General features: G+C 32.3%; 1 protein-coding gene across 9 annotated transcripts in view; it reads right to left on the minus strand.

Moving 5' to 3' along the window:
* The window catches only part of LOC118202998 (uncharacterized), a 309,092-nt gene that overhangs the window by 137,612 nt on the left and 158,327 nt on the right, over nucleotides 1-13,153 (minus strand). For all 9 annotated transcript variants that reach the window (XR_015038645.1, XR_015038646.1, XR_015038647.1 and 6 more), the window contains 3 exons: nucleotides 9,975-10,206; nucleotides 9,708-9,845; nucleotides 9,525-9,604 (listed from right to left, as the gene is read on the minus strand). Coding sequence is in view for 6 of the 9 variants with exons in the window: in XM_085807995.1 (XP_085664121.1) it covers nucleotides 9,525-9,604; nucleotides 9,708-9,845; nucleotides 9,975-10,206 (450 nt within the window). In the remaining 3 variants the exon portion in view is untranslated. The remainder of the gene's footprint in view (nucleotides 1-9,524; nucleotides 9,605-9,707; nucleotides 9,846-9,974; nucleotides 10,207-13,153) is intronic.

The following is a 13,153-nucleotide window of genomic DNA, read 5'->3' on the forward strand; positions in this document are numbered from 1 at the left end:
ACCGCTGGCTACAGAATCACAGCATGTCCAATAAGAATACATTGACTGGCATTACAGTCACACTAGCTTTCAGTCCCTCAGTGGCACTTTCTTTTTATCTGATTTGCACAGTTAGGGAAACATAATCAAGTTCCAAGGAACTTCAGTAAACTTTACAAACTGCACTTTTCCTCAACTTTCTAATTTGATCCTGCATCTTATTTTTTGTAGGCTATTATTATTAGAGCAAACTTAAAAAAAAAAATTGAACTTTGAATTTTTGATTATGTTAAAAAGAATCTCTAATTCTGCAGCTACAATGCAAAGTATGTTTTGATGCCAATCAAGCAAAAAGTGGAATTGCTGCAAAAAATGGATAAAGGCATACCCATTTCGTAATAATGCATGGAGTATGGCAATACAAAATCAAAAGCATATGACAGAAAAAAAAATTTTGTTTTTCACTAATCCCGACACCCCACTTGCCATGAATAACCAAAAAAAAAAAAAAAAAAAAAAAAAAAAAAAAATTCATTATGCTAAAAGTAACGGTCATGACAAAATGATGACTGAATGGGCGCAAACAGCACTGCTGTGAGAACATGCCATCGAAGGATCTAGTCAGTACCAATGGCTCATGCCAAAGCATTTTATGATGAAATGAACTTAAAAAAACCAGTATACAAATTTGACAGATTGGCTAACAAAATTAAAAAATCACTATGGCCAATTAAAAAAGCTTTAGATGAACAATTTGCAGAGGAATTCATCGAATTAATTTAATAGCCAAAAAAAATCACAAGAACATATTTAAAATGCTTATGAAACTGCATTATTCTGGGAATATGTGCCTTGAAAAGCTATGATTACTTGAGAAAAGGCCTCAAATGATAACAAAGGTTCCAAACCAAGATTAATGGTTGGTTGACATTTAATGGCACAAAACCTTGAAGGTTATTATGCACCAGGCGAATGGTGAATAAAATCCTAAAAGCACAAACACACTGTATCAGATGAATTGTTGAAATGAACCTGTAATGCTGATGAAGGCATGGAGAAATGACTTTGAGAAATACTCTAGCAACAGGTAGAGCAGGATAAAATGAAAAAACTTCAAATCATATAGTAAAAAGAGATGTCTTTTAAAAATCTTATGACGTTGATTTGAGGGTTTTTTCCAATGAGATCTGTTAACATTTGTAGAGTTAAAATGATATTCACATTTCTGACTAAAAGCAGGACAGCAGGTTACAATGAGATTGACTGAAACGGGAACGTTGCAAGTGCCACAAATAGGTTCATTATCTCCCTTCAAGAGATACTGATGTGTCAGTCTGTGTGCGAATTTGTAGGCAAGTTATTCTTCTTTCGATTCCCTCTCGACTCCCAATACTCCAAATTGGGTTTTACCTGACTTAATTTGTTAAGTGTCTGGCATTCCCAGAGTTCTTGCCACCTGGACAAGATCTTTGTTCTAATGTAATTTCGTATGTCTGTAAAAGGGACATCATTTTCAGAGGTAATATCAGCAGATTTTGCTGTGACATCGGCGAGTTCTTTGCCTTTGATGCCAGTATGTCCAGGCACCCAGCAGTAAGCAATAGAATAACCTGCATTTCTCAAATGGAGGTGTGCCAAGATTAATGATTTGGGCATATTCAAAAGCTAAAGAAATGCATGAATATAAACTTTTCACAAATGCATGAATATAAACTTTTCACAAGTGCATGACCTTGTGCATTTAACTCAATAGCTGCTGGTGCTGCGTTGAAGTAATAGTCAAAATAAATGCACATAAATACCAAAGATATTTGATACTAGCAGATGATATTGTGTAGGAAATAATATGAAGATTATTTCTGTAAAAAAATATTTCTCAAAAATAATTTTTTATAATTAGTCTCATACTTTAAGTAAAATTTAAGCAAAATTTTTTACCAGTTATTTTTGCCGAAAACATTTAACTAGAGTCGCCACTTTAGGGGTGATATATTTTTAGCCAAGGTCACTGCTTATCAGAACATTCCATCAATCACCTGTTTTGTATTTGTGTGGTGATGGAAGGGAAAATAGGTGTTGCACTGGTGCAACATTAGCGGGGAAAAAGGTATTCCCCTTTTTTACACATGCGATTTGATGCTCTGGTTGATATTCATCCCATGCTAAATGCATAAGAAGCCCTTCAAAGATTTTTTGATGAAGAAACATGATGATAATGACCGCAATGAAACTGACACTAGAAATTGCAGATGCTAGTGATGAAAAAGAATGAAATAATAATGTTTTGAATAATGATAGTGAAATTACTTTCTTGTACAAAGTAAAGAAAGTATTATAATCACGAAAAATTCTGAAAATATTTCGGCAAAAGTATCCATTCTGACCACCATTGAATGCAATTTCAATGATTTTTTGCATGGCATCTGTATGTGAGGACAGAATACAGGACTCTTTTTCCCAAACGAACTAAAACTGATTTAAAATGGGTTCAGAATGGATTTTTTTTTGGGGGGGTACCTGTATGTATCTCACATAACCCAAAACCAAGTTGTCTGAGAACGTTGAAATCTTGTACATATGACTGCTATAACATGCAGTTGCGCACCTCCATTTATAGTTCAATCAGCTGCACCAAAAGTATATAAATATACACACACATATATATACGTACATACCCACTCTGTTACTCAGCTCGGTGACATCAGTTCTTTTTATTCTTATATGTTGATGGATTTTGCATTTTTTGTTTTAAAAATTATTAAATTATGTTGTTCTTGTCTTCCGGTTAATATTTTTATGCCTTTAGTTAATCTGCATGCAATAGTTGAATTATCAACAATTTAAAAGTTATTTAAGTGCTACTGAGCCATTTTTTTACAATAGCAGCCATATTTGTTTACATTTGAAACTTGGCAAAATAGTGAATTAAGTCTTCCTGCACTTTCAGTGTCATTTTTGCAGAGTGAGACCATAACAATACTTTAGTTTTGTGCACTGAAAAATATGCCTTCTTGCCTGCTGCCCAAATTGCTTGTGTTTGCTTATAAACTGTAATTTTAATTACAAAAATTGTTTTAGCTGTATTTGATGTTTTATGTTTTTCTACATCTTTCAAATTTTAATGAAGATATTTTGGATTTTTACGTATTTTTGCCTTGCCGCGAAGTGAGAACTGAATTAACTGAATGAGAAATATATCTCTAATGAAATTCAAGGAAATAAGTTTAAATGAAATGCAGGAAAAATTGCATATACTATATCAATATTCTGTAGAAGAAAGTCGTGTGATGTACACATTAGATTTTTTTACCAAATAACTGCTGGGGAAGTTGAAGTTCACATAAGAAGTAAGTTTCAGCCTTCTAAAATGATACGAACAAAGTCACTAGTCATATGAAAAAGTTCAAAAAACAGAAAACTTGAAATGGATAAAAAAGGAATCCTCAGTTACGAATTCATCTTCTCGGTCATCTAAAAAATAAAGGTTTTAGTGCTACAGAAATAATTCAAGAGATCCTCATACAGATGTGCCACTAGAAACTGTGAAATATGTCCATAAGAAAGACAGGAGTTATTATGATGTACAATACGAAGATAAAAAGAAAATAATTTTTGTTCAATGGAAAGACGATTCAGTTGGTTTAACATTAGGAAAAATTCAAATCATTAAAAACTGTTTCCTGTTATTCAAGAATGCAAAGGAAAAAGGTTTTTGTATCTCAGCCTCACCTCGTAGAACAATACAATGCCAAAACAGGAAGAGCCGATTTATGCGACAATTCAGTAGCTAATTATGGAATAAGAGTTCGTGGCAAAAAATGGTGATGGCCAATAGTTGCTAATTACATTGATGTATCCTAGCACGACTTTCTGCTACTGGAAATAAAAAGTCTCTTTTAGATTTTAGATGCAAGATTGCATTATTCTTTTTGCAAACTCCTATTGAGAGTGTAAAATGGGCCAGAAACATATCAGCAACAGGAAGACCTAGTAAATTCAGCATTCAAAAGCCACTGCATGGAGATGGTAGACATTTTATCATAAAGTCCAAGGATAACAGAAGACTTTGTTGTAAAGAAGAATGCCATAGCCAGACTGTTTATAGATTCAAAGCATATAGTGTAGTTTTACATCATGACTGTAGTGAAGGTTTTCATACTTGAATCTTTCAATTGAAAATAACCTACATTTGTAAAAAAAATACAATGTAAATTTTAATATTAAAGAAATTACAAGAAAAGTGATTTCTGCATTTATAAATCATTATACAGCTAAAAAGTAATCCAGTGGTCCACTCAAAGAAAATTTCCCACAAGTACAATAAGACTTGCTCAACATCCGTATTCTTATTCTGCTGATGTTGCATGAATGCAATACTCGATTTTCCACAGGCAAGAGAATTTTTTAAAAACTTTTCAGTGTAAATTTATGTTATATATACTTAACTTAATACTTATTATTATTATTTCTATAAAAAATTCATTCCTTGTGGTTTTGGTGGTTAATGGGTTAAAGGAGTAAAGGTTTTACCCATCATTTTATTATTCAAATAAAAAGCATTAACCCTTTCTAGACTGGCATCCCATATATGCATTCCCTAGGAATGTCTCTTACAGCTGGGCATGCCACCCATGCATCACTGGAGAATGCACATAAGGAATGGCTTATGAATAAATGCATTTTAAGTTGAAACATTTTTCAAAGATGCACTGAATGATGTTCTGTGTCCATTAGTTTTGAACTTAACACAGTTTTAAAATCCTGACCTTCAGTTTGATCACTTTCTGTGTAACCTTGGTGTCAGCTGTTCCAAATGAGGGAGGGAAGCATCATATAAACAAACAGAGCTCGGGCTCTTTAACTTGCCATGTAGTGCTTCTGAAAATTATTCCTCAACGCAAACAATTTTTAATATATTTTCATGTAAAGGAAAAAAAAAAAAAAAAAAGATCATTAAATGCTAATTTTAACATATATGACAGCTTAAGTAATAATCTAAAATGGCATAAAAATTATGACATCAGGACAAACATTTTTTTTTTTTAAATAGTCTTAGCGAAGTAAAACCCCCATCCTATGCAGCAATTCCTTTGGACTCCCATCCATCCTGATGGAACATCTTAAACAAAGGCATGCTGTCTCGAAAGGGTTAATAAACTATATGTGTGAAAATCATATTACTCATTAATGTTTGTGCTCGAATCCAAGGGATGGCAACATTTGAAATCGATTTACCAGTCATGCAAAATATATCCTGATTACAGACCTCCTACTTCATTTAAAGTTTCTGTGAAAGATAACATCTCCATCTTACTCTTTCCTCCAAATATCACATCCATCATTTACCCAATGGATATCGGAGTTCCACTCAGGCTGAAATGCAGATATAAAATAGCTTTTTAAAAATATATGGTAATTTTCTGAATTGTTGCAAAACTATTCAGGAATTTTCAAGATATTTTAGCATAAAATCTTCTGTGTAGAGCATTGCAAGGTCACGGGACCATGTGTCTGCAAGTATTTAAAAAAATGCCTAGCATAATTTTATGGTCAAATACCATATTTACCATACCATAATACCTATGTTAGAATAACGGTGTATATAAATCTAATATACAAGGTGTCTCAGTACAGCGGTGACAAACTTTCAGGAGAGATAGAGTATACCTAGACGATGGGAAATCACATAGCAATGCATGGTTGGAAACGCTTCCTATCGCGGTAGTGATGACACAAATTACAAGATAGAAAGGACACGAACAGGGTGAGAAAACATGCTTATTATGCTTAGTACATTAGAAACCAAGAAATAAGAACAAAAACAGACAACAATTGTCATCAAAGAAGGTGTTCGAAATTAAGACCCCTGACCATGATGCAGGAACCGTATGTTATGCATCTTCCATGTATTGGAGATGTGACGCCTGCATCACAGTCAAGGGTCGTAATTTCGAACACCTTCTTTGATGACGATTTTTGTCTATTTTTGTTCTTATTTCTTGGTTTCTGCTGTACTAAGCATAATAAACATGTTTCCTCACCCTGTTCTTGTCCTTCCTTTCTTGTGATTGGTGTCATCACTACCGCGACAGGAAAGCGTTTCTGACCATACATTGCTATGTGATTTCCCATCATCTAGGTGCCCTTTCTCTCTCCTGAAAGTTTGTTACTGCTGTACTGATACACCTTGTATATCCTGTTGCACTTTCGAGACATGAAAAATGTTATTTGAATTTTGTCAATTGGCCCAGTAGAACGGGAGATAGAGAACTGTCCCTTTTTTTTTTTTTTTTTTTTTTGTGCAGTGTATATGTGATCAAGTTTATTATTACCACATATTACTGGATACAAATATTATTAATCACATACACACACATATACAATGTGAATGTGATAAGTAATATGTATGTATATGATTGATAACATGTAATGAATATTAATGCAATAAGAATAGTATATACATTGACATTTTTAGTGCAATGTTTTATGTGTTTTCAAGTTAGGGACTAGATTTGGATAATATTTGATTAAAATACAAGCAGTTGTGGATGCAGATTTTAGCTAGCTAATATATCAAATACGCCTGCGATCCCATAAAGCAGTTACTTGCACTTCTTCAAAACAAAACGCACCTACACACTAACGAACTTCTTTTCTGCAAAATTAATTTCAGAATTTTATACTAAGTTACCAAACAAAAAAACAAAAAGTTTGAAAGATCTCAAATTATGCTTCTCTCCCTCCCCAAAAAGTAGTGAATTTTCTATAAACTAAACAATTATATTTTGAAAGGTGGAAGGGTTTCCACAAAATATTATTTACAGCCCTGTTGTTCATTATAATATATCATTAGGTACATGTGAGGAATGAATACTTGAAATGCGACTTTTGGTAAAGGGAATACTTTAATTTTGATTTGAGATAGTTAATTCTATAAGGAGGCTAAATGGGTTTTACTAGAGACATTTGAAATTATGACGCTCTAAATTATGACTGAAATTATGACGCTCTAAAATTGTCTCCATTCTGTTTCATTCATTCAATGCATTCTGTTTAATTCTGTCAAGTTAATTTTTACACTTCTGACTTGGTCTTCTGAGATCTTTAAGATACTTAGAAATGACTAGACATCTCCTTTCTAATGCAGCCCCTCTTCTAGTAAAGTACTTTTTATTTGTACTATTTGCCATAAAATTTTGTGTACAGTTCAAAACAGGTTGTATTTATGAATTAACAACAATAGAAAGGATAAAACAGGGCAAATGATTACTTCAAGAAACGTTCTTTGATTGAAATAAGTGTTTCAAATTCCAGAGACAACAGGATTGTCTTGGTTACAAAAAGAGGAAAAAACAAATGGCCATCTTTTATTCCTATGGACACTGTGGCCATTGTATTGATCATAAAGAGTTTAAATTGCTCCTAAGTGGTAACTGCATCTTTGGCCATAGGTACTAAAGCAGTCTTTCTATCTGATGCCACGTTTAACTTCTGAATCGTTCATAAAATATCAACAAATAAATTAATGTCAATTGCATTCTTGTTTGCATGAGCTTTGTGTTGCACATTCATTTTAACTACACTGATATTTTTGTTGAAAATCAGTAAATGTAACTGTTGTAATTTAGCCAGTTTCATTCTAATAATTTCCTTGAAAAATTAAAGAAAAATGTTATTGACATATTTTGTAACTGGAAAAATCATCCTATTTTATCTGACAACAAGTATTGATTGGTGTGTAGCAATTAAGATATATTTGACTGCATGAACAGCATTTTAATTTAATTGGACTATGTTGATATAGCTAATCGTATACCAAATACAAAGAAGTCAGACTTTACTTACAAGACTTGATTTCTCACTAGTTCTTAAAGTCACCTCCAAAGATCTTAAAGCTAACAATTGATCACTAAATTTTGTAGTGATCCTGAGAGCCAATCAGATGCTTGCACCACAAAACAGTTAAAATATCAAATCTGTCACACAGCAGCTCTTTTACGATAGTGGTTTGATGTTTAACTCACTTAAGGCCATCCCCCCGATCGAACCCCATGGTCAATCATCAAGGGCACGAACATTCATATGCTACACTTTTCATCAGTGCTAACAGATGATGATATGAGCAAGCAAGAGAGTCTGAAAGTTACACAAGCAAGCTTCTCACCTTGGGACAGCTACAGTTTAAATATAAGAATGATAGCCATGACCGGAATGCAGAAAGTGTGAATTTGATGGTTCACTAAATGTCATGCAGCACTATCAGAAGCAATGCTATATGGTCATATAACTGCCAACTGCGGGAGGCAACCAAAAGTTCAGATGGGTTCCTCATCATACATCTGAACACTATTGTTAAAAAATACAAGATTATAAACTTAAAAAAAAAACATTTCAAAATTATGATGAATAAAATCTCAGAGATAGTTTATATTTCTGTGAATTTTATAAATTTGAAAGCTATGATAGAAATTTCAGTTAAAATAATTTAGTAGCTGTATAATGGATTCACATAAATAAATAAATAAATTATGATATATTTTCACATGATTTGATAAAGCCAATGAATGTTTTAATATTACTTAAGCTAACTCGGGTCACAGGTGAACAACACTGAAGCCCTTTGACTTCTTAAGTGCATTGAAAAAATCAAAGTAGTGACAGTTTCAAAGGTCATGTAATCTGTTAAAATTTTAAAGACAGACAATAAATATCAAGTTAATGCTCTTCTTTTGTAACTACAGTCCCCTTTTACAGCATTTTCTATCATTTCAGCCATTTTTTTTATTCTCATGTTCAAATTTCTGTTAAGCTTCTTCCTTTTTAGTATTTAAATTGCAAAAGATTAATAAATGGTGACTTTGAGATATTCATGAATATTTAAAAACACCATTATGTAATCTGTGCTTCTTTCACTCTTGTGAATTTTTCTGTAATAAACTCTGAAACTAGCTATTTTTTACCTCAATTTTCAACACTTTAATGAATAAAAACCATTACAATTTAGCATTTTTAAACTTTTGATCATGGTTCAACAACAAAACAGTACTAATATATCAGGTAACATGCAACTACATGCAACTATTCCATTGCTCAGACGATCGTAATAAATTTTACTTTAGTATGTTGATTAATATGTCTAAATCATGAATAATTTATGCAATTATATATTTTTTTAGTTTTTCAATCAACGAAGTCATCAGCTTAGAGGTTTACAGGTCAACAGGTTTTAGTTACACAAAAGTGGGAGATGGCATTAATTAATGACCATTTTTATAAGACGACTAAAAAGATCGCTATAAGAAATTAAAAATACATATATAGACACACACACACACACACATATATATATCTTTAATGATGTTAAGCTTAAATCTTCATATATAATAAAATTTCCACCAACATAAACTTGCATGAAACTAATTTAGTTCAGAAGTACTTGTTAAAAATATAATGGAAATTATATTTCTACCCCAAAATATCTAAGAAATGGCTTGTAGAATATTTCTACTTTGAACAACTTTAAGTAATCAATGATATGTTCTCACTTTCTGAAATGAATGGCCCATCAAAAGCACTGTTTGTTATTCCACACTCAGGTGCCATAACAGGTTCTGATACAATATGACTAGAAGGAAAAAAATATTCAAGTAGTTTAGATCTTTAAAAAAATTTTTGCTACACTATTAAGCATACAGTTTTAAACTGGCACTAATGTTAAAATGCATTACCTATTTGCATTAATGGATGGTGAATCATTTGGAGGCATAATGTCTTTTAATCTACACCCTGAATTTTCAGAATTAGGGCTTCTAGCATTAAGACCGGTATTCCGATTTCCAATATTATGCTTATTTTTTGCTCTGTACCTAAAGTAATACAGATAATGTATTAATGATGAACTGAAAGTAAATGTAAACATTATTTTCATTAGCTGCAGAATTTCACAAACAGATGTATAAAAATCTTTAATAGATACTTTATTAAAGAGTACATACTTTTCCAGTTCGTCTTGAGAATGAGCAAAAGTACAGTTGGCACCACGAGGGCAACTTCCACGTTGAGTTAAATCTCGGCACATACTTGTTTTATATTTTGCATTTAGACTTTGTCGGTCCTCTTGTAACTTACGACTGCCATAATTTTTTACAAAATCCACTAAACCTTTAACAACAATATTTGTAGCCTTTTGAGCATTCTCCAGATCTTCCCATGATGGTGGTAGTGTATCTAAAAGGCAAAAAAGGAAAAAATTATAACAAGCGATAATAAGCATGTAAATTGCTATAGAACAGCCATTAAAATAATGATGGACCATTTATTCAATTTTTAGGTTCATCCTAATTCATCATATTTGAGTTCCGATTGGCCACCTCAATATCTCACATATCATTTAACCCATTAGCTGCTGGTGTTGCGTTGACGCAACGGTCAAAATAAATGCATCCATAAATATAACTACCTAAGATATTTTATACCAGCCGATAATTTTATATAGGGAATATTATGAAGATTATTTCTGTAAAACAATATTTGCCCTCATCAATCATTTTGTTTATAATAATTAATCTCATACTTTAAACAAAATTTAAGCAAAAATTTCGACCGGGTATTTGTGCTGAAAATATTTAACGAAAGAATAGCCGTCTTTATGAGTGATCTATTTTTAGTCAAGGTCACCGTTTATCAGAACATTACATCAGTCAGATGTTTATATTTGTGCTGGGAAGGAAGGGAAAACAGGTATTGCGTTGACGCAACGTCAGTAGGAAACGGGTAGTCAATCTCCTTTTTCACTCATTCCTTTCAATGTTCTAGTTCATGTTCTGGTTGTTTAAAAATGTGTAGAACGAGGTATCTTACATTAGAAGAAGCCCTTCAAAGATTTTTTGATGAAGAAACAGATGATGATAATGTTAATAATGACCAGAATGAAACTGATATTGTTGTTGTTCCCCCAGAAATTGCAGAGGCTAGTGACAAAGAAGAAAGGAACGGCAATGTTTTAAATAATGATAATGATATTTTACCAAATGATACTGCTGGGGAAGTTGAAATCCACGTAAGAAGCAAGTTTCAGCCTTCTAAAAGCAGTTATAGTCATACTAAAAAGTTTAAAAAGCAGAAAACTGAAATCTTGAAGTGGATAAAAAAGGAACTGTTAGTTATGTCTCAGGAAGAACATGAAGAAAGAGATAGAAGAGAAATTATAAAAGACAAAACACAAGGTAAAACTAGTGCACAGATTTTCGATTTTCTTTTTGGTTTACACATTTACTCTCTTCTCATTGAAGAGACAAATATATACGCTCAGTTAAAAAAAAAAAAAAAAAAAAAAAAAAAAAAAAAAAAAAAAAAAGGAGCCCAGAATTTATTGCATCTGAAGCCTATATGAGAAGATTTATTGGAATATTATTCCTTACAGGATATCATTCTTTACGTCAAGAAAAAATGTATTGGTCTTTTGATAAGGACATTTCTGTTCCTGTTGTATGACAATTGATATCACGTTTAAAGTACAGGAATATGAAGCAGAATTTGCATTTGACAATAGTCAAATTGACAATACTATAAATTATATGAGGTGAGACCATATGTAAACTTACTAAAAATCACTTTTTACTACTGGAAATATAGTCTCTTTTAGATTTCAGATGCGAGAATGCATTATTTCTTTTGCAAACTCCTATTGACAGTGTAGAATTAGCCAGAAATAGATCAGCACCAGGAAGACCTAGTAAATTCAGCATTCAAAAACCATTGCATGGAGATGGTATACATTTTATCGTAAAGTCCGTTGATAACAAAAGACTTTGTTGTAAAGAGTACCATAGCCAGACTGTTTATAGATGCAAAGTATGTAATGTAGCTAGCTTTACATCATGATCGTAATCAAGCTTTTCATGCTTGAATCTCTCAAATGAAATAATCTGTATTTGTAAAAGAAATACAATGCATATTTTAATATTAAATTAATTACAAGTAAAGTGATTTGTAGATTTATAAAACGTTATACAGCTGAAAAGTAATCCTGCGCTCCACTCAAAGAAACATCACACGAGTACAATCCTACTCGCAAACATCCGTAGTCTTATTCCGCTGACGTTGCGCGAACACAACACTCGCTTTTTCCACAGATAAGAGCAATTTTTTAAATTTCAATGTAAATTTATGTTACAAATGCTTAATTTAATATTTGTTATTATTTTCATGAGAAAAGAAACATTCCTTGTAGTTTTGGCGGTTAATGGGTTAACATTATTATATTTATTTGATTAAGGTGAAACTGTTAAAATATCAATTTATTTGATACCAAACCAATAAATCAATAAAAATTCTAAGCACACCTAGCTAGAAAAAATTAAAGAACATCTATAAAAAGGTGCTTTTATGTTGATTCTGTTAAGCGTAGTTTGATGAATGATGGTTGGTTGGTAGCTCAAGCTCAAAAGTTATCACATAGTTCAATGGGATTTGCTTCTGTTACATAGAAATCTTTGTACCCATTATTTAGGCAAGTGTGGAAAGGTGCCTAAGAGGTGCTCCAGATTCGAATTTCAATGATTATATGAGTAACTGAATAAAATTTTGATGTGCCAAAGGTGGAACATATAGTTGAGAAGGCAGCAAATCGTGAGAAATAAGGGCAATTGGAAGAAAGAAAGCAGTACAGATAATGGCATCTAAAAAAAGTCAAAAGCGTCATCTGAAGAAACCTTAAAATGGTTTAAACACACTGATGATATATGCAGACAAAATTGTAGGGTTGAAAATGTGCCTCAACAGAGTCTCGAGATTGTTATTTGGCAATGACTACTAAAAGAAATCCACATATAACATGAGACAAGAAAGTAAGGAAGTTTGCTGAAGTTACAAGAAGTTTACTACCCAGACATACCGTGACACACAAGATGCATAAAAGAGGGCTATACACATAGAAACCCATGATTTGAATCCAACTAATTTGACCTGCAAAATATGTTTGATTGCACCAGAGCAGAGATCATCATGACCGAAGTATCATGCACTGGAGCAAAATTATTTTACTAATTAGTCTCGTTTTCTTTTGAAAAATGATTTCAGATGTGTTACGATCAAGAGGGAATAACATGTAATAAGAATAAACATCATGAAAAGTATCCGTACTAAGAAGGTGGAATCATGGCATGAAGGGCAT

The sequence above is a fragment of the Stegodyphus dumicola genome, chromosome X1, assembly GCF_044657685.1.
Source record: "Stegodyphus dumicola isolate Sdum_Otavi_A_Nest chromosome X1, ASM4465768v1".
Taxonomy (NCBI): domain Eukaryota; kingdom Metazoa; phylum Arthropoda; class Arachnida; order Araneae; family Eresidae; genus Stegodyphus; species Stegodyphus dumicola.